Here is a 22,634-nt window from a genome sequence, read left to right as displayed (position 1 = left end):
TTCACCAAATCAAAGCGAAATGCAAACAAATTCAAATTCAAATGATACTTAAGAGATCTAAATGAAAGTTAGATCGATTATACTTAATTTTATTTATTTTTACCAACTCTTACGTCTTTATTTTTATTTTGAATTTGTCTCAATTTCATGATAAAATAATATTATTGGTCCATTATCTGGATAAGTTTAAGATTCTTATTTAAAATTTTATTAATATCGATCCGTTGTTTGGATAAAATCAAGTTTATTATTTAAATTTCTCAATTTGCACCTATTGAAATTCGAGTAATTAATTTTAGTTTATCTGCCGACCGGTCATGAAAATCCACTTATAAATTATTTTGGTAACATATATTATTTGACTTGAATGTAAACCTATAATTTGAGAACTTATAATCTTTTAGCCATATTGTAAAAGAAAAAGAGAATGGGTCTCAAATAGGTAAGGCCCAAGCTCTACCCTATTCTTTTGAGTACAATTTAGGTAAACCTGTTGGAAAAATATTTGGTTTCAAGTAATGAAAACGATGTTTTGAAATAGTACAATCGGATTTAGAAATCAAAAGCAATAAAACCACGTTAGAACAAGTAACATAAAGCAATTAGAAACGCTATTTACGACAAGAAATTTAAATCAAAAACTTACAACGAGAATTGTATCGTAACAATTCTCAGTCCAATTAAAGTCGTTAATTTAACCGAATCGCAGAATTGCTGCTTGCCTTGAAGAAAATATACGCCCCGTATCAGCAGTGCACCGAGTTCAACGTAATTTCTCCCAGGATAAGATGATTATATTTCTTTCAGTTTTAGCACTATACCTAAGAACACCTAGATCAAACACTCAGAAGCTTATCGAAACAAGAGACTCAAATACCAAAATTTGAAAGAAATACGAATGCCAAGTGAAAGAAGGCAATTGAGAGAGTGTTTAGGGAGAAGTGAGAATGTTGTGTGTTATCAAATGAGGGATTGCAGCTTTATATAGAGGGTCATTTCTTCCCAATGAATGCAGGAATTGAACACGGCCTTAATGGCCTTCATTTCAACTTGAAGGTTACAGCACTAATTATCCACTAACGGCAGAATTGCAATCAAATTATATTAAAAAAAATTGAAACAGTAGCATTGGGAATTGATTTTGATTAAAGAGGCAATTTGAATGTGAAATGAATGTCCAATACAAGAATTTGCTGCTGCGAATCAAAACTCCTTTTTCCTCCCTCATTCTAATCTTTGAATTTCAAAAAATCAGATTATGAATTTCAAGAAATCCCCACAAATTCAAAGATTTGAACTTAAGTTTTCATGACTTGCTTTCAACAATGGTACCTTTCGGTTTGAACCACTGTCTAAGTTATCTAACATTAGTTATCACCAGGTCAAATAGAACTAAGCCTTGAATTTAAGCCTGTGAGTGTGACAATGTCTGTTGCAACAACAAGCCACCAGTTTTGTGTTGATCTTTAGGGTTGACACTTAGGCCATGTATCCTGATCCTGTTCATGAATGCTTTCAGGAATAATCCAATTCCTTAGTTGCGGCCAAACAACGATATTCACTTAGTTGGGCGTCTCCTGGGATGCACTGCTAGCATCTCATCTTATAAGACTTGACCCCATTCAGAGATAAACTCTTACGATACTTGCAGTAGCATCACCTTCCAGAATTTCAAGGGAGAGACTCCAGATACAAGGTATCAGTCTATTTGGTGCTCTGACATACCCTTACGACTTGTTGATACCACATTAAACTTTCTTTGTGGGATCTCCACTCAAAGATTGGGTTGCCGTCGTAGATACATCACTGACGGGTTTTCAGTCCCATCCCCAATCTGGACTTATGAACTTATGACAGATTCAATCCTTTCATCAAAGGATCAACCACATTGTCCTTTGTTCCCACAAAGTCAATGCCTATTACTCTGTCTGACACTAATGCCCTTATAAACTTCAGTCTAACTTGGATGTGTCGTTTGGTCTTTTGATTGTATTTATGACTTCTTACCTCTGCTATTGTGGTTTGGTTATCACAATGTACAGTTATCGGTGGAAGAGGCTGACTTACAATGAGAAGTTGTGATAACAACCCAAATAGCCATTCTGCCTCGGTACCAGTTGTATCTAACGCACGTAACTCGGCTTCAAATGTAGACCGGGTTATCAAAGTCTGTTTTGCAGACTTCCAGGAAACTGTGCCCCCACCTAAGGTAAAAACATATCCTGAACACCCATTGCTCCCGAAAGTTTTGGCTATCCAGCTAGCATCACTATATCCCTCAAGAACAATAGGGAATCTGCAATAATATATGGCCAGTGACACTGTGCTCTTTAAGCACCTTAGTACTCTATCCAAAGCACCCCAATGGGTTTTGTTAGGACAACTAGTTTTCTAGCCAGTTTAGAGACAGAAGAGAATATATCTGGTCTCGTGCCATTTGCCAGATACTGTAAGCTCCCAATAATTTGGGAATACCTTAGCTGCGGAATCGAAACACCACTTTCATTTTTGAATAAAGCTACAGAAGGATCATATGGTGTTTTAGCAATTCTACTGTTTTGATAACTAAATTTCTCAATTATCTTCTCAACATAATGAGATTGAGAAATGACTATTCCATCAGTTGACCAAGTCAACTTGATACCAAGAATCACATTAGCCTCACCCATATCCTTCATTTCAAACTTATTTTTAAAAAATGACTTGGTTTCAATGATAATATCTAGACATGATCCTATTAACAGAATATCATCCACATACAGGCATAGAATTATCATTTTATCTCCTTTAACATTGCAGTATATACATTTGTCATTCTCATTTACAGTGAAGCCGAACACAAGAATAGTTTTATCAAACTTTTCATGCTACTGTTTGGGTGCTTGTTTAAGTCCATACAGAGACTTAACAAGTTTACAAACTTTATGCTCGTTACCATGAGCTACAAACCCCTCAGGCTGATCCATGTAAATTTCTTCCTCGAGTTCACCATACAAGAAGGCTGTTTTCACATCCATCTGATGAATCGGGAGATTATACACCGAAGCAAGTGCTATAAGCACCCGGATTGTAGTCAATCGAGCTACCGGGGAATAGGTATCGAAATAGTCTATTCCATCCTTTTGTTTAAATCCTTTATCCACCAATCTGGCTTTAAACTTATCTATGGTCCCATCAGGTTTCAGTTTTCTTTTAAAGATTCACTTGCACCCAATAGTAGTATACCCCGGAGGGAGATCGACTAGCACCCACGTTCCATTGGAAACAATGGAGTCCATCTCACTTTTGACAGCTTCTTTCCACTGCTTGGCTTTTGAAGAAGCCATAACGTCTTTAAAAGTGATCGGATCATCCTCGATGTTGTAAGTGACAAAGTCACTTCCAAAATCCTCGATAACCTAGCTCTCTTACTCCGCCTAGGTTCATCTGACTCCTCATAAGTCTGATTAGAACTATTAGAACTAACCCCCACATTTTGACATCTTTTCCACATGTTCAGGAATAGATGTGGAGACAAGTGAATCATCAAATGAAACATTTGAAGGTATTCCTGTTTTTAACGGAAATACATTTTCTAGGAATACAACATCACGAAATTCGACTATTGTGTTGACCTCAATGCCTGGAATTTCTGATTTAATAACCAGAAATCTTAAGGCATAACTTGTCTCCACATAGCCCAAGAACACAACATGGACAGTTTTAGGACCTAATTTCTTTCATTTGTGTTCCGGGATCAACACTTTTGCTAGGCACCCCCACACTCGAAAGTATTTGAGGCTTGGTTTCCTACCTTTCCACAACTTGAAAGGAGTACTCGTATTGTGTTTCAGAGGGACTCTATTCAAAATATAGCAAGCTGTATTCAAAGCCTCTCCCCACAAATACTTTAGTAACTCGGAGGTTAGTAGGATACTGTTAATCATGTCTTTGAATGTTCTATACTTTCGTTCAGCCGTTCCATTAGACGAAGGGGAATACGGAGGAGTCTCTTCATAAATAATGCCAAAAGTTTGACAATATTCATTGAACTTACTCGACTCATACTCTCATCCTCTATTAGACCTTAGTCTTTTAAGTTTCTTACCAATTTGAGTTTCTGCTTCATTTTTGAACAAAATAAATTTATGTAAGGCTTCATTCTTATTTTTTATGAGAAACACATAACAGTATCTACTGCAATCATCTATAAAGGTGATAAAATATTATTTGTGGTCCCTGGTCAAAACTCCATTCAACTCACAAATATCAGTGTGAACTAAATTAAGTATTTTCGAATCCCTTTCAATTGATTGATAGGGTTTCCTAACTTGTTTAGCTTCTACACAAACTTGGCATTTGCGATTTCGCTCAATATTTTGACTAGGAATTAAATTCAAATTCATCATTCGTTTGATCGAATTGAAATTTAAATGACCTAACCTACTATGCCATAGAGTAGAAGATTCAACATTATAATAGAATCAGAAACATCAATTTTATTATTATCAACTCGAACTTTGAACAAGCCATCGTCTAAATAGCCTTTACCGACAAAAATACCATATTGATGAATAACAACTTCGTTAAACTTGAAAACCAATTCATATCCCTCCCTAACTATTACAGAACCACTAATAATATTCCTTCTGATAGTTCCAGCATGGTTTGTTTGCTTTTGGTTTCTTATTTTTGGAGGCCTTGCTTTTATTGATGGCTTTCGAATTCGAGTTAATCTTATTCACTTTCTATTTCCCCACTATAAGATTGGCCCTTAGTTGATATTCAGCAGGCATCTTGTGCGTTTGATTTCTATGTTCTTCCTCAATGCTGATAGCAATTATAAGATCATCCTGAGACAATATCCATTTCTGATGCTTGAGTGTCATGCCAAAATTTTCCCAAGATTTGGGAAATTTGTCCACTATGGACATGACCAAAAACTTCTGGGGAAGCTTCATCTCAGCATCAGTCAGAGCCTACTCAAGGTTGATAATCTCATGAGTCTGTTCAGCTACAGACCGGTCTTCAACCATTTAATACCTCACAAACTTGGAAACATAATACTTTTCGAGCCCTTGCTCTTCAGTATTATATTTTCGGTCCAATTCATCCCATAGAGACTTAGCAGTGTAAGAATCGGAACAATAGACATCGAAAAGCATATTTGACAAGGCTGACAAAATTGCTCCTCTGGCTATTTGATCCCTTTCAGTCCACTATGCTATCTCAGCAGTTTTGGGATCGGTATCAGTAAGTTCAGGTCTGATCACCTGAATCACTGACAAGAGTCCTTTCATCATCAACCAAATTTTCGTTCGTTGTTGCCAGCGTTTGAAAAATTGGCCCGAAAACTTGTCCGGTAAATCGGTCAAGTCGACCTTTTCTGTGATCGAAATTGCAATAGAAATCGGCTCGGCCATCTTTAGTATTTTAGGAAACTAAAAGTAACGTTTCAAATAAAGAGTTTGAAAATAGCGTTTTTCAAAATAGTTCCAACGACAAAATCCGATTTTTCAAAACCTGTATGTTTTCTTCAAGATTGTTGGAAAAATATTTGGTTTCAAGTAATGGAAACGACATTTTGAAATAGTACAATCAGATTTAGAAATCAAAAGCAATAAAACCACGTTGGAACAAGTAACATAAAACAATTAGAAATGCTACATATGACAAGAAATTTAAATCAAAAACTTACAACGAGAATTGTATCGTAACAATTCTCAGTCCAATTAAAGTCGTCAATTTAACCGAATCGCAGAATTGCTGCTTGCTTTGAAGAAAATATACGCCCCGTATCAGCAGTGCATCGGGTTCAACGTAATTTCTTCCAGGATAAGACGGTTATATTTCTTTCGGTTTTAGCACTATACCGAAGAACACCTCGATCAAACACTCATAAGCTTATCGAAACAAGAGACTCAAAATCCAAAATTTGAAAGGAATACGAATGCCAAGTGAAAAAGGGCAATCGAGAGAGTGTTTTAGGGAGAAGTGAGAATGTAGTGTGTTATCAAATAAGGGAATTGCAGCTTTATATAGAGGGTCATTTCTTCCCAATGAATGCAGGAATTGAACACGGCCTTAATGGCCTTTATTTTAATTTGAAGGTTACAACACTAATTATCCACTAACGGCAGAATTGCAATCAAATCATATTAAAAAAAATTGAAACAGTAGCATTGGGAATTGATTTTGATTAAAGAGGCAATTTGAATGTGAAATGAATGTCCAATACAAGAATTTGCTGCAGCGAATTAAAACTCCTTTTTCCTCCCTCATTCTAATCTTTGAATTTCAAGAAATTAGATTAAAAATTTCAACAAAACCTTATGGACATTTTATAGAGTAGGATATGAAAAAATTATCGTAAGCATTTGTTAGGTCTAAGTCCGAGTCGGACAATACCCACCGATTAACAAGCCTAATGCTTAATATTCAAGCGGTTACACGTGAAGAATCTTATTACAATTATGTTGAAAGATACAAAGTTAGATGGATAAGACGACATGATGGGTCATATTATGCATTTGTGGAACACATATTGTTGTCCATATCCTATTGCTAAGCATATTAACAGGCCTAATGCTTGATGTTCAAGCGGTCACACGTGAAGGATCTTATTACAATTATGGTGAAAGATGCAAAGTTAGATGGATAAGACGACATGATAGGTCCTATTATGCATTTATTTGCCCATATCCTATTGCCAAACATATTGAACATGCCAATATGGAGAGCACTCTATGCAGCTATTCCTTGTCAACCTGCTAACACTCTTCCGTCCGATTTATACAATTGATATTATCTTTTCCTTTTCACTGAAAACAGCGAAATAAGTTATGGCAAATTGATGTCATTGTATAAGAAAATCTAATTACTGAATTGGGTAAACTTTAATCTTTGTCATAATTATAAATACTCTTTTATTATTTTAAAAATTATAAATACCTTTTGTAATTAAAGATCGTGCAATAATACTCAATCGTGACAGCCTATTGTTGAGGATGTTTGTTAGACGGTCGTTAATTTTAAAAATATATTTGTAATGTTTCGAACAATTAAAAATATTTATAATTAGACAAAAATCAGGAGAATTTATTGTAATTAACCGAATTTAATTAACTTTTTTTTCTCATAGTGGGATGCAATACAATAAAGTATGAAATATGAGACCTCTGGAAGGAGAGGCAAGAACAAGTTTCATGAATTTTGGACAAAAACAATTAAGATCTCTAGTTTTGGAATCGGCCAAGTTTCATATGTGACACAAAATTGAAATATAGCATGTATGTGTATTAAAAATCAGGATTGGATCATATGTTCGACGGAAGAACATTGCGATCAAACAAGTTGAAATCGCTACTTAGTTTGAAACAAAAAGTTGGGGGTATATCAATTTGGGACAAACGTCATGTCTGATTTGAAAATTGGCTTGAAAACTTTTATCATATCTATTAGTGGGTTTGGCATCAGTCTCATAATTAAATCTACTTCTTTACAATCATAATTCTCCGACAAGAAGAATTTGATATGCAATAATTCTAATTATTTTATTTTATCTCAAACCAAGGAAAGGTGGTAAAAAATTACCTAAAATATAATAATTATAACATACATTTCATTTGTATGTAACGTTCATTTTTTACATTAATTATTTCTTCTAATCATGTCAATTAATTCATTTGATGAATCAGTCCTACAAATCAACTCTTTTGATAAATTAAAATAATGATAATATATTGATAGAACGGAATTTATTTTTCCTTAACTATGATAATTATTCAAGCTTGAATTAAAGTCTAAATATCATAAAATAGTTTATATAAAATGCCGTTTGCTTTCTCTTATTATACATATTTATATACATTCTGAAAGAAAATAAAAACAAAAAAATGAAAAAAGAATAATCATGTAATTCAAATTCGATGGACCATGCTGTATATCTACTACTTCAACAGGTATCAAAATCAGTTTCCTATGTCAATTTTATTTGTATGTCTCGATTCTTTTCTGTCGTCTTTTTTTTTTTTTATGTTTTTTCCCATCCCTTACATGTATTTTGGATCATATTTGGTGTTTGTTTAAAGTTTAAATTTTTTTTCGTTATTCTTATTATGCAATTTCCTCTTTTGTTTAGCCCTTTGTGATGAGGGTAATTACCTCAATCAAGGGAAAAGGATAAATTGCCCTTCAATCTTAAAGGAATTAACAGAAATAAACAGGATCCACATGTAATTCTGCAGGTCGAGTCGGCCTGACCCGATCTAAAAGGCAGACCCGACTTGATAACCGTAGGATCATCCGACACCCGAACGCCCAGATGACGCCACGTGACACCATTCTATATGATACCGTACACTTATCATATGAACATTTATGATAAATGCATTTATTACATTCTCAATCTTACAAGCTCTCCTTAGATCGAATTCGATCCCACTCTTTCTAATTTAAGCATTAGAAGGCCTTAGCTGGGGGTCACCCAACAAGTCTAAAGAGTGTTTTGTTCTCAGGATCCATTGTGAGAAAGCTTGAAAAGGGTTCTGCAACCCAACCTCAGGGTATTAAGATATGACGATCCGACTCCAATCGTGCGACCTGCATCATTTTGCACTCCCAAGGAGCGGGAAAAGCCGTAGTACGCTTTGAGTGAAGGTCGACCCTCCTTCCTTCGCACAGAAACATCACAGGTGGATGTTGGGATAAGGTTCGTATATGGCTTTAGGAATTTTTGGAGCTCTCCTCAGGCGTAGTTTTATGTGATCATCTAATAACGCAGTCTCTGATTCAGCTAGTGTGATTCCTAATACAAGAGTCAAAATTGGGACCACCCAGGACTAGTGTGATCCTAACCCATCTTCTTCTTACTTACACTATTTTCTTTTTCGGGATTGATGTCCGCTTTAGCAATGGAAATCAGAAAAAAACGATAGAAAATTCATATTCAATAGATAAGGGATTGTGAATTTGTTCTCAGTGAAGACAACTGGATTGGGACAATCAGGTCGGTTCAGTGCAGAATACTTTTGTTCATGTTTTTACTTTTGTTCAAACTTACTTGTATTATGAGGCATGGTCAAGATTAATTAATTATGCGATTTTTACAATAATTATTGAAGTTTTTTTCTTATATGATATAATTTTTTAATTTCTAAATATTTTTGTTTTTAATTTCTGTAGTTAGTGTTAATTAAATTTTTTTTGACTAAATTCCAAATCCCTAAAGAATAAAGAGGGAGAAGAAGATCTCACATGTCAATAAGGCTTAACATTTCATCCAAATTTAATTTTATTGAAACGTGTATCTTTTTATTCTTATTTTGATGATTGTAAATTTTATGATATTGATGCATGAAAAAATAATTTCACATTATTTCTTCACAAACTTTTAGATAATTTATAAAATATAATTTTAATCATAACTAAATTAAATTTGTGCATAGTGCATGCACACACTACTATATAATTATGGTGAAGGAGACAAGGAATTATAAAAGCAATTGTTCCTGCATGGACTTGGAAGGTGCAAGTCAATCAACAATCGATCTTCCAGTACACTGCTGTCTGCTGCTCCCATCAACGCAAACCCTTTTCATATACGAAGGCCCGTTCAGTTGCGTTGATAAGCCTGGAAATGATTCATATTACAAACTTATCAAACATTTACTTTGCGGACAAGAGTTCGAGTCTTCATATAAAGATTTTTATTAAATTATTACTAAAATTAATTTGAATAAAAATGAGCAATATATAAGTTTTTTAAATATATAATAATAATTTGGAATTGAGGATTTTAATTTGTTGGTGTGAGTAAGGAGGGCATAAAAGGCATATGGCCTTTGAAAATAATTTAACCACCTAAATAAACAAACTACAACATCTAATCAACAAAAATAAATCCCACAAAGTAGATGATTTATAATTAATCCCAAGGTTTTTTTTATCATACATTTAATTCACCAAGAATAATAAAAATCGAATGTATGTTAGATGTGCTAAAGATGATTGTTAGTGGAGCATAAATGCACATAAAGTGAATGATGAATGCACCTTTCAGATAAGAGAATATAATTCCAATCACACTTGTGGAAGGGACTATCATGTTAAAAATCTAAAGTCAAAGTGGTTTGCAAACAAGTAAATTCAAAAAAAAAATTTCCCGCCTACGCCACGTCATTAGCCACGTAAGCTGCTAGGTGTTTAAGTTGCGCTCACATGGACGTCGAAACTCTAAACCCCAAATTCTCCACCGCATTGTTGGCCAATTTTGGTCCTTCCGACCGAAATTGCTAAAAAATCGATACTTATAGGATTAAAATTGTCAATCCTGTAGTTACGGTTCTAATTTTGCCAACCCATGGAACCAATTTTGCAATATTACCATAATAAAGGATATAGTAAGATGGAGATGTAGATTGCAGAGGGTACAAAGGATGGATGACGAATAGAGAAGTGGGGCGTGGACAGGTAAAGAGAAGACGTGACAAAACAGGTGGTGGTGTAAATATGAATGTGAACGTGAGTGTGATGGATGGGTTTGGCGGAGCAGTCCAAAATCAGTTACCTAGAAAACGCCAACCTAGTGTTCGACATTTTCCCTCGTTGGTTTTATTTATTTGTTTTTTTTTAAAAATTTTGTCTGTGTTGGCCTCTTTGTTGCGCCTTGCCCCACCCGCAATTAATTAAATATTGCACGGAATCCACACGAGACGCACGAGACATGTTCCGATTACATCTTGCAATTAAACTACTCCACAGAATCCGCACGAGCTCATAATTCTCATCACTGATTATAAATAGTTTTTGATTATCATCATGATTTTTGCAGTTGCAGAAGAGGAAAAATGGAGGGCGAATCTGTTATGAATGGTGGCGAAGGAGCTAATAGCTATGCTCAGAACTCATCTCTCCAGGTGCATTTATTACTATCCATTAATTCAATTGAACAGGGTTTCTGAAGATCATAATTCCAGGTATATATATAAATGTAACATGTATGTATATCCTCCTGAATTAATGCAGGGAGGAATAGTAGAAGCCGCAAGACCAGTAATTGAAGAAGAAATCTCCACCAAAATAGATGTCAAACAAATTTCTTCCACATTCAAGATCGCAGATTACGGCTGCTCAACCGGCCATAACTCCTTTGCAGCCATGCATGTTATAACTCAAGCCATCAGTAGAAAATTTGATACTGAGGAACTGAGTTCCCTGACCCCGGATTTTCACGTCTTCTTTAACGACCAAGTCTTCAATGATTTCAATACTCTTTTCAAGTCACTTCCACCTAAGAGACTCTACTATGCTGCCGGAGTGCCGGGTTCTTTTCGAGTCCGTCTGTTGCCCAAACGTTCTATCGATTTTGCGTATTCTTCGTTTGCTCTTAATTGGCTTTCCGGGGCGCCCAAGGCAGTGGCGGAGAAGACATCTCCAGCATGGAACAACGGGAAGATTCACCATTTTGGAGCACGAAAAGAAGTACTTGAAGCGTACACAAATCAGTTTGCCGAGGAAACCAAGGCATTCTTGGACTGCAGAGCCGAGGAGCTGATGCCTGGAGGATTATTAACCATTCTTCTCCCTGTAGTCCCAGCCTCCTGCAATCCCGATACCGCCTACACGGTGGACACTGAGCTTGGTGTATTCGGTTCTTGCCTCGTGGACTTGGCAAAACAGGTAAACTCCCATTACGGATGCAAACAATGAAAAATTCTTACCCAAATTATAATTCAAATCAAATTAATCACGAACAAGTTTTATATATTTATCATGCAACTCATACGATAAGTATATTGCACTTGCCATGTAATTCCTTCAGTTCTGGTCAATCGATCTGGATTAAAATTTTCTGACAAAGAATATTTTCTTTGGTCTATAAAGTTGTTGATCATCTTCAATATTTCATATTATGCAGGGAAGATTCAGCGCGGACAAGGTAGATTCGTTCAACTTACCATTGTATTTCACCAACCCGGAAGAATTCAAGGGCATCATAGAGAGTAGCAACAACTACACAATTGAAAGAATGGAGACGCTATACAATCCAGGGAAGCGCGTCTTGAGCTCCGGCCCCAAAGTCCGCGCCACAATCTTCAGAGCTGCCTTTGAGTTTATGCTGATAAATCACTTTGGTGGTGAAATAATCGACGAACTGTTCGACCTTTATGCGAACAAACTTGCAGCTTCATCAGTTCTCTCAGACACTGCCAACGATAAGACATTCGAAATCATTGTCGTCCTCAAGCGCAAGCCCAGTTGATCACGACAATGTCTCTTTCTCTTTTGTTTGGTGCTTATCAATAAATGTGATGTTTTGCTGACGTCACAGTAAAGAATGTCTGTATGATTACTATTTTCTTTGTAATTTGAGGTACAACCACTGTACTGCGAACCACTTTATGTAATTTTGGTTTCCAAGCATAAATGCTTTTGGAATTATTTACAAAACCGTCCATATGTGTACTTGAAGAAAACCTACCTTTTACCACCGTCAGCAACTTACCTAATTCACCAGCTTAATCTCTGTACCGCAGCTTCCGCTTCTGTTCTGCAACATACAAGAAAGAAGGAAGAAAAGGACGTGTCATTGACTTGACAAGGGCCCTGGCAAAGGTGTTACTTAAAGAAGTGCGTTTTTATTAGTATGAGTTACGTTTTCTTTTAACAGCTTATTTTTTTTTGATAAACGTAATTTTCATTAATAAAAAAAACACAAATAATAGTACAACAAAGTTCTTCCTCTTTTACCAGCTTTGTTTCCGCGTATTTCTTTAGGTAAACGCGTGACGGCGCTTTTAGCTAGAGTTCTTAGACGTTGACAGGTTAGCCTTGACAGCTGCTTTGCACTTCAGGCTTGTTTAGTTTAAGTTAGGTGATTAGATTAGTTAGTTTACAGTTAATCCGTTGACTACCAGAGTGAAGGGTGCTGTATATGTACTGCTAACTCTCTAATTCATTACTTGCTTCTCTTTTTCAAGTTTCTTCTTGCTTCTTCAATGGCTTTTCCTTGGTTTCAATTCCAAAGTGATTTATCAGCATTTGCTCAAACACTGCTCCGTAGAATGAGGCAGAACCTGTTCGGCCAGTCAACATGTGCTTCCCTGTTTGATTGTCTACTATCTCCAATCTCTCGATCCTGTAATTATCACTTCTCTCAATCAATTATGGCCTTGAGTTCTTTTGGGACGGTAAAATGCAAAGGTATGTTGAACGAGTCTACCTTGTCCTCACTGAATCATCCCTGGAATAAGTGTGAGCAACATTTTTCTTGTTATCTCTTCACAGGTACTAAACGTTTTAGGACAATCTTTTTATGTGATTTTCCCTCCTCAAACTGTTGTTCATTGATGCATTTAAGGAAATATTTTATGCATGTTTAAATGTCTACATGAATTACGTTAAATACGAGATAAAACATCAACCGAAATACAAACTGACGATCAGGAAGATGGCGATTGCCTGTTTGGCCTAGTCCATGAGGCATGAACATAAAATATAAAATCTAAATTGTCGTCGGGTAGGCCGAGTCGGGATCCGACAAGAAGGGCCATTAGGCACTAGCTCCTCTGCTCTGCAATCCAAGAATGACTGTACGTATATTCTTGGCATACTAATTGGAATACACTTAATTCAGAGACTTCTCTTTTTGATCGAATGTAGCGAACCTTCCCTCCATTCCATGCCCCGGACGTGTTTTCTACCACTGCCGTTGGTAGGAGTGTGCGTCGGGTAGGGTTAATCGGGTTTGAGTTAATTGGGTAAGTTACCCGATTAGTTAGTAGTGTATAACACTACTTGATCTTGAACCCAAGTAGAGCGGGTACCCGACTCACTCGATTAGTTGGGTACCCGTCAAGTTCGAATATCCGACGGTCGGGTTCGAGTGATTTCTACAAGTTAGAATTTTTTTCTATTATTATTTTTATTATGAAGTAATAAAATTTTATTCACAAAATAAATTGCCATTGAAAGAATCACAAAACTCCATTAACCCAACTAAAAACATAACTAATAGCCCAACACTTATAATTTATAAACTCATTTTAAACATATAATTTCATAACTAGCAAGTTAGTAACAAAAAACTCAATTTTTGTATTAGCAAAATGCACAAACTCAGACATCTAATTTTATGAAATAAATCCTCCCTAATTTTGCCCCTTTTCTAATTGGGTACCCGATCGGGTTATTCGGGTTGGGTTTTAAAACTCGAACCCAACCCGATTAAAAACAGGCAATTAAAAATAATTCAACCCATTTCATCCGCAACCGATTGGGTCGGGTTGGGAATCGATTAACCCGATCCGTTTGCCCACCCCTAGCCTTTGGTAAATCCCAAAGCTAATTGTGCGCTGTCTGCAAAAACTTAAGGTTTTTAAAAGTGATTAATTGAAAAAAGTTAGATAAGTGATTAAGATATAAAAGTTGGGAGTGTTTGAATGTAATCATCATAGGTAGCAAATGTTCAGGTAGAAAAAGGTTGTGTATTATTAATTTATTTGGGAAATTACCTAAGCTACTTTGGTAAATTGGTAGATTTTATCCGGGAGGGGCATTTTTTAAATACAACAAATTAAAAATAGTTAGGGCAAAAAAAATCATATTATTACCAAAATTATTTATTAATTGTGTTTGGATCTGCGAATTTGAATTTAAAATTTTCAAATTAATAGTAACAAATCCATCAATTTGTTTGGACAAATTCATGCCAAATTAAAAAAAAAATTAAATTTTTAAACTTTCATTTTGTATATATTTTGTGACATTGTAATAACTTTCAATTCATTTAATATTGAGTTATTTAAAATACTTACTCCATATCCGAATTATTCCGTCCACACACTGCCAGCAGAAAAAAATATTTGATGAAGGAGCTAATAAATGTACAACTGAATTGCCATCTCGTCTGACGTCCCAATCTAACAGTAGTCCAGCGGCCATGCTCGATTAGTGACATCAAATTTCTGGACCAAACGTCCCGTCAGATGGTGTCGTAATTTTCAATATATATTATTTCTATATCACAAATTTAATTATTTTCTTGTTTATCTAGAACATCGTGTCACCGACAAGCCTTGAAATTTTCATTTAAATAATTGTCTTTTAAAAATCAATTATCTACCTTAATAAATTTAGGATATTAGCTCTTGCAGATCTTAACATTTATTGTGGAATATATCATGTAATTAAATTGTTGACACTTGACACATATCCATTTTTTTAATAATGGCACTAGAAAATTATTTTTTATTGACTATATTTTAGGGACTATTGATTAAAGATTGTGATTAGTGATTATTATTAATTATAATTAATTAAAATCGATACAAATACTTAATTTATTCACTACGACAAAATATTTGTCATAATAAATATTTCAGTCACACTTACAAAAACTACAACCAACAAATGTTGTTAATTTGTTCGTAGTCATGACTATTTATCATAACTATTTATTTTTAATCCTGACAATTAGATATGGTCAAATATTATATTTCTTGTAGTACGCAGAGTATATGGATTAAATGCATTTTTGGTCTATTATTTGGCATTTTTGTCCTTCAACTTTTTAGTCATTTTTTCAAATTTTCATGATTTCAGACATTTTTTCTTGTTAGAATTCACCTCCACATGCGAGTGAACTCCTTCGAAAAAAATGACTGAAATAACAAAAATTAGAAAAAATTGCAAGACCACAAAATGTTTCTTTAGAAAGTTCAAAGAACAGTAGCCCCAATTTTAAAATTAAGATCGCGTGAGATCACAAGCATTAATTTTTTGGTCGAGAAGGGTGAACTTCGTTGGAAAAAATTTAAATTGCAAAAACCAAAGGTACGGGACACAAATATTATCCTAAAAGAAATGGCCAGATAATCTAATGGGACAAAAAAATGGGGAAAAAATGTAATTTAGCCCCCGTGATATTGTAAATGTGCATATTATCCCTCTATGAAAAAAAATTAGCAATTTATCCCTCTGTATTTTTTGAAGTACAACAATTTACTCCCTTATATTTTTTTGAAATTAAGCAATTTACCTCCCTAAATAAAGCGAAACATTATTTCATTTTAAAAAATATAGAAGGGTAAATTACTATTATTTTTTATATGAGGATTATTTGCTCATTTATAATATCATACACCTAAAAATTGCATTAAACCCAACAATTAAATGCATTCAAGCCAACAATTATCTATACGTCATTGTACAAGATATCGAGTGTCTTGCAGACTATTTCAGAAATTAAAATTAACTTTATGTTTTACTTTTAAAATCTTAACAAAATTAGTGATATCAGAAAAGAATCGAGATGAACACCACGCATAAATAAGAAAAGTACAAAAAATGCTGTTGAGCGAAGAGCTGTGACCATGAATGTGCTGATGAGGGGCTGTTTGGCCATGCATGCATTTAGTTCGTGTGAGTTTGTTTCAAGTTTTTGTCTTGGTCCTCACTTTAGCTCTTCACCTTTTCCTTGTTTTCCGAGATATATAATTGTTACAACTTCGATATCAAATTTTGTTAGAGCAGCTGGAAACCTGGTAAGCCCCGATGGCGTGCCGGAAATTGCTGATTGTTTGTGTCCATCTCAGCGTTTTGGCTTCTGTCATGGCCGGATCCAGTGCTCCAGCAATTTTCATCTTTGGGGATTCCATTTTTGACGCTGGTAACAATCACTACAACCTGAATTGCACCGCCCAGGCTGATTTTCCCCCTTATGGATCCGACTATTTCCACCGCCCCACTGGAAGATTCACGAATGGCAGAACTGTCCCCGACTTCATCTGTAAGTACTGTCTCCAAGAATCACACGCGCACACACACACATGCGGGTCTGTCTGTTTTTTGTGTTTATATGTGTATGTATACATAGATGCAGCAGTACCGGTTCTTGGAATTAAGTCATCCGTAAGTGTCTCCAAGAATCACACAAACACAGTGGGGTGTGTGTGTTTTGTGTGTATGTATAGATAGGTGCGACGCCTGTTCTTGGAATGATTCGTGTACGTAAGTCTCTCTCCAAGAATTAGACACACAGGAATGGGGGGCGGTAAGATTTTGGTGTGTATGTATGTATAGGTGCAACATGCGTTCCTGGAATTGAGTCATCTGTTACGCATAAAGTTGAGTCATCTGTAAGTCTCTCCAAGAATCACACACACACACACATGCGGGTCTGTGTGTTTTTAGGTAGAGATGCAACATGTATTCTTCATAAAATTGCATTAATTATCAACGCCATCAGCCATTTATATCTTTTTTCCTCGAAAAATATGCAAGTGACACTACAAAAAAAAATGACTATTGGCTACAATTTGAATTAAAAATTATTGTAAATAATAATTATTCACCAGAGTTAAATAAAATTGATGCAAAAATATAGATTACCATATAAAAAAAATTATTTGCCAAGGCTAAGACCATGGAAAAATTAAATATAAAAGTCATGACAAATATTTTAGCCACCCTTACAAATACCATGGTCTATAACTGTTGCATGGCTGTACTAAATGATTATTTGCTATGACTATTTTATTTTAACCATAACAAATTATCATGGTTAAATGTTGCATTTTCTGTAGTGTGAGTATGATATAAATTAATTAATGGCAGCTCAATTTATTGGAATCCCTCTGCAAAAGCCATTCCTGGAGGTACAGCTTGAGATTGTGAACGGAACTCGAAAGAATTATCCATCCAATGGCATCAACTTCGCGAGTGCTGGCAGCGGAGTTCTACTAGCAACAAATAATGAATCGGTAAGAAAATCGTACCTCTAATTGCTGATAATGTTTTAATTTTCAATAACAAACCTATGATCCTATGAAGAAACAATAAAATTGAAATCAAATTTCAGGACAAAAACACTGCGAGTAATAAGAATAGAACCTGTTTCAGGCTTGTCATAGGATTAATATTTCTTTAGTAAAGTTGAAATCTCCAACTCTAATTAACTAAAAGAAGTTGAGTCAGGGTTCCATTTTATAGGATAATTAAATAAAGTTCCCTGAAGAAAAAACTGCAACATTTTCTTCAACACTTAGTGCTACTAACTTTTTTTATGTCCGTATATGGTAGGGAGTGACACCAATCCAGGTTCAGCTGCAACAATTCCAGACCCTAGTCGAACAAAATCGAATAGACAGAAAAATTCTGAAAGAATCCCTTTTCTTCCTGGAATCAGGTTCAAATGACATCTTCAACTACTTCTTCCCGTTGGACACTCCAACAGTGACCCCAGATGCTTATGTACGATCAATGCTGACAGAAGTTAGGAATGTTGTCGACACAATTTACAAGCTCGGAGCCCGTAGGATTGCATTGTTTGCATTAGGCCCTGTGGGCTGTGTTCCGGCCAGAGTACTTTTGCCTGGTTCACCTGTTACTAGGTGCTATGGGAAAATGAACAAAATGGTCAAGAATTACAACCTGGGGCTGGAGGACCTTGTTAAATCTTTGCCTGTCAGGTATCCTGGTGCAGTTGGGGTTTATGGAGCTGTTTATAAAACTGTCCAGACTTTTCGAGCCAATCCTAAACGCTATGGTAATAACACGTTTCATTAATTTATAGGACTAAACCAGCTAGTCATAACGACAATAAAAGTTGATGATTTATTACACAGGATTTGCCGATGTAGAGAGTGGATGCTGTGGGTATGGAACTCTGGGAGGAGAGCTACAATGTGGGAAGGAAGGCTACACAATATGCAAGAATCCGAACGAGTACTTGTTCTGGGACTTTTTCCACCCATCAGAACGCACCTACAAGCTCATCTCTAAGGCCTTGTGGGCTGGAGGCCGAGCTCGTATCCAACCCTTCAATCTGAAGAAACTGGCCAACATGACTCTCCCCCATGCATGACCTCATATATCGAATCCATCTTTTCAGTTTGTGCAACAGCAAGTTTTATGAATTTTTGACAAAAACAATTAAGATCTCTAGTTTTTGAATCGGCCTAGTTTCAAATGTGGCACATAATTGAAATATAGTATGTATGAAAAATTGAGTGAATGTAATCAATTTCATTCCTTAAAGTGCAGAATTTATACATGTACAATGAACATAATTATAGCAATCCTACCCCATGATTCTAGCGTAAGAATATATACACCTTATAAATAATATATACCTAAGAGAGATATGTACCACACTAACCATAACAAGTATACCAAGAATCAAGATTGGATCATGTGATCGATCAAGGAACATTGTGAGCGAACAAGTTGAAATCGCTATACCGTTTGAAACAAAAATCTTGGGGAAATATCACTTTGGGAAAAACACAATTTTGATCCACTAACTACATAGGATGGTATTACTTTTAGTTTGTTCTGATTTGAATATTGCTCCAAAAACTGTAATTAAAATAATAACAAATTTACTCCAAATCTCGAAAAAAGAAAAGTTATATTGGCTCTGGACTATCACATATCTTGCAAATGACCTAATTAATTAATATTTCAGCCACTTTACTGATGTGGCACGAGAAACATACGAAAATATATATATGTATATATATAATTCTAGTCCTATAACTATAGTGGGTGACACAATTAATTAAAAATGTTACTAAGGGAAAAGTGCTAATTAGCAAAATCGGCTAAAAAAATTAAAACTTCTCAAACTAAAATGGTCACGTTTCAAACATGTGCTAATTTCTAATAAATTGAGCATTTTAAAACTACATCTAAACTAAACGCGCTATTTCTTTTTTAATTATAATTCTTGCTTGCAAATTCGAAATTCGAGGAGACAAAAGATAACGCCCTTATAGTTATAGGATCAAAATTGTAATTTTTCCCACTTCTTTTCGTTTTTTTTTATTTTACGGTGAAGCACTTTATATAATATTGCATAAGAAATCATTACATTAAAAATAAATAGTACACCGTAATTTAATAATTCAGGCAAAATAATTATTAAAAAAAATCACAACTGAAATAGACCTATTCATAATTAAGGCTGGAAGTCCAGTTAGCCACTTGGATCCAGGAATATTGACCGGCATCGAGTTTTGGCACATATACATTTAACTATATATTTTTTTCTAACATGAATTTCTATCGTAAAAAAAATAAAACTAAAAATTCAAGCGTGAAGGCTATATACAATTTTCTATTGTAAAATTAACACACTAAAGTCTTTTTGTCTTCGTAAAGTAGTCGTATTGTTAACACGTCCTACAGACAAACGCACCAACGCCGAAGCTACTGGTGACTAAGCAATTCGCAGCTTCCGCACGTTTCTCCTAATTCAGACCGCGTAACCTCGTCAACCCTATTCACATAGAAAAACAGTCCACGACCGTCTGCCTATGTCTTTTTCCTGCTTTACATAAACTAAAATCTCTTACCTTAGAGACAACATTTCTCACTCTCGTCCACCTATGTACGCGTGAATCAGATTTCCTCAATATAATACCCAAACAAGCCATTGATCAACAGCCCGCGCAAGAAACTCTGCCCATTACCAATTCTTGCTAAAGTCTCCGACACACACAAACACCCTCACCAGATTTGAACATCATGGGAAATTTCATCTCCTGCACTTTCGTAGCTCCCAAACTGAGGAGTCCCAAATCAGCAAGAGTCATTCTCCCAGGAGGCGAAATCCGGCAGTTCCGACAGCCCGTGAAGGCTGCGGAGCTCATGCTCGAGTCTCCCAACTTTTTCCTCGTCAACTCCAAGTCCTTAAACATCGGCAGACGATTCTCGCCGCTGTCAGCCGACGAGGACTTGGAATTCGGGAATCTCTATGTTATGATTCCGATGAGGAGAGTGAATTCGGTCGTCACGGCAGCTGAAGTGGCTGTTTTCCTGATGGCGGCTAACTCCGCCCCGAAGCGGATATCCGGCGGTAATTACTCCATGAAAGTGTCTCCGGAGGCAGTGACGTCGCCGGGTGATGATGACTCGAGTACTGAGAGTGAACGGCCGAGGTTGAATTTGGACGGCGTGGCGCCGGAATACAAGTATAGGCTAGCGGTCTGCAGGTCCAAGAGGCCGGGGCTGGATACAATCACGGAAGAGCCAGCGGTAGCTTTTTCAAGATGAAAATATATTTTTAGCTTAGGGTAGTTTAATTTTTCTTTTTCTTTTTTAAATTTAATTTTGTTTGTGGATGAACACAAAATATACATACGGCTAGAAATTAGAGTAGGACACTTTAGAAGACTGTAATATAAAGTAAGAAAATTCAAAGGCTATGGCCCATTAATTTTGAATACCTATTATTATGTTTTATGAGAATTAGTTTGTGATTTTTGTGTTTGGTATGTTTTGAATGAATCACACTCCTTTTGACCATGCCCACAACATTGATGATCGAATATTCTATCGGGGATCAAACGATTTTTGAATTATTATTATTTTAAATAAACATGAAAGATGAAATATTAATTTGAAATAAATTATTTCAACTTTCTGTCACTCTTGTTCAAATCATAATAATCAGTTATCAGTTTAGTATAATACACACTTACAAAATAATCCTAAATTTCAATCTAATAAGGATACATCTTTTAGGACAAATTTCAGGTATGATATAATTTAATGTATAATATGTAAAGCTAGACCCATTCTTAACGCAACTTGTACTGGACTCATCTTCAAATATTGTTTTACCATGAGCACAAGAAAACCAGCCCTATTTATTTGGTAAATTATGAACACCCTTTGTATATAAAATTATATAATTCTTAAATAGATACTTGGAATTATTAAATTTGCCATTATTGTAATTTCTTTATTTCAAAAAATCAGATGAGGTGTTGGAAAAAATTTTAAAATTATAAAAATTTTAATATTTTGTTTAAGCAAAAAACCATCGGATTTATTAATGAACACTAATATATAAGAAATTTTGCAAATTAATAGAAATATAATTAAGTTAGATGGAGATAGACAAAATTTAAAGACTATTCAACTATTTATAGATAGTATTATTGTATAGAAAAAGTAGGTAGTAAAAATAGAGAGATTATACCAAAAACACGGCTCAATTTTCATATTCATTTTTGCATCGATCGATAACACGATTACAAAAAGAAATTAAAATGAAACAGTACTAATTTATAAATATATATTAATTATAGAGTACATGGTAACTGCAGGAGCCCCCTTACTTCCCTTACATAATTTCTTGGATTTCAATTTCATTTCCCCTTTTGATTGGAATGAAGTCCTGAAAAGTAGCCTTTGGGATTACTCTCAAACCCAGGCCTAGATATGTAGGCTCCATCACCTCCGGGAGCTTTCATCACTCCAGAGTTGCCACCGCCACCACTGCCATGAGAAACACCCCCGCCGCCGCCTTTGCCTCCGGTGCCACCAACTGATCCACCGCTGCCACCTTTGCCGGACATGTTGAGTATTAATGAGTTCTTATAATTAAAAATCGGAGATGGTAAGAAGGGTCTCCGGCGATGGATTATATATAGAGGATTTGGCCCATTAATTAATTAATAATTAACCCCAATAAATTTAAATTTAATCGATGGATGCATACATGGATATATGTATTGCGTCGATCAAACTTAACTCCATTGATTAATTAATTTCTATGATTCCCTAGGAAATAGTAATTGATTACGTACGTACTATATATCATTCCCCAGAATGACTATTTTTATTTAATATTTTTTTCCCATTCC

The 22,634-nt window shown here is 35.3% G+C and overlaps 3 protein-coding genes across 3 annotated transcripts; all 3 read left to right on the top strand.

The window, feature by feature from the left end:
• LOC105156273 (probable S-adenosylmethionine-dependent methyltransferase At5g38780) lies at window positions 10,737-12,436 on the top strand. Its single transcript, XM_011072365.2, has 3 exons — window positions 10,737-10,895; window positions 11,005-11,658; window positions 11,897-12,436. Exons 1-3 carry the CDS (start codon window positions 10,827-10,829, stop codon window positions 12,239-12,241), a joined length of 1,068 nt encoding a protein of 355 aa, XP_011070667.1. The 5' UTR covers window positions 10,737-10,826; the 3' UTR covers window positions 12,242-12,436.
• LOC105156272 (GDSL esterase/lipase 6) lies at window positions 16,392-19,034 on the top strand. Its single transcript, XM_011072364.2, has 4 exons — window positions 16,392-16,768; window positions 17,596-17,741; window positions 18,061-18,526; window positions 18,606-19,034. Exons 1-4 carry the CDS (start codon window positions 16,534-16,536, stop codon window positions 18,842-18,844), a joined length of 1,086 nt encoding a protein of 361 aa, XP_011070666.1. The 5' UTR covers window positions 16,392-16,533; the 3' UTR covers window positions 18,845-19,034.
• Window positions 20,331-21,252, top strand: LOC105156271. Its single transcript, XM_011072363.2, has one exon. It carries the CDS (start codon window positions 20,509-20,511, stop codon window positions 21,034-21,036), a length of 528 nt encoding a protein of 175 aa, XP_011070665.1. The 5' UTR covers window positions 20,331-20,508; the 3' UTR covers window positions 21,037-21,252.

Source organism: Sesamum indicum, linkage group LG2 (assembly GCF_000512975.1).
Source record: "Sesamum indicum cultivar Zhongzhi No. 13 linkage group LG2, S_indicum_v1.0, whole genome shotgun sequence".
In the NCBI taxonomy this organism is placed as follows: Eukaryota; Viridiplantae; Streptophyta; class Magnoliopsida; order Lamiales; family Pedaliaceae; genus Sesamum; species Sesamum indicum.
This window is presented reverse-complemented; position numbering and strand designations above follow the sequence as displayed.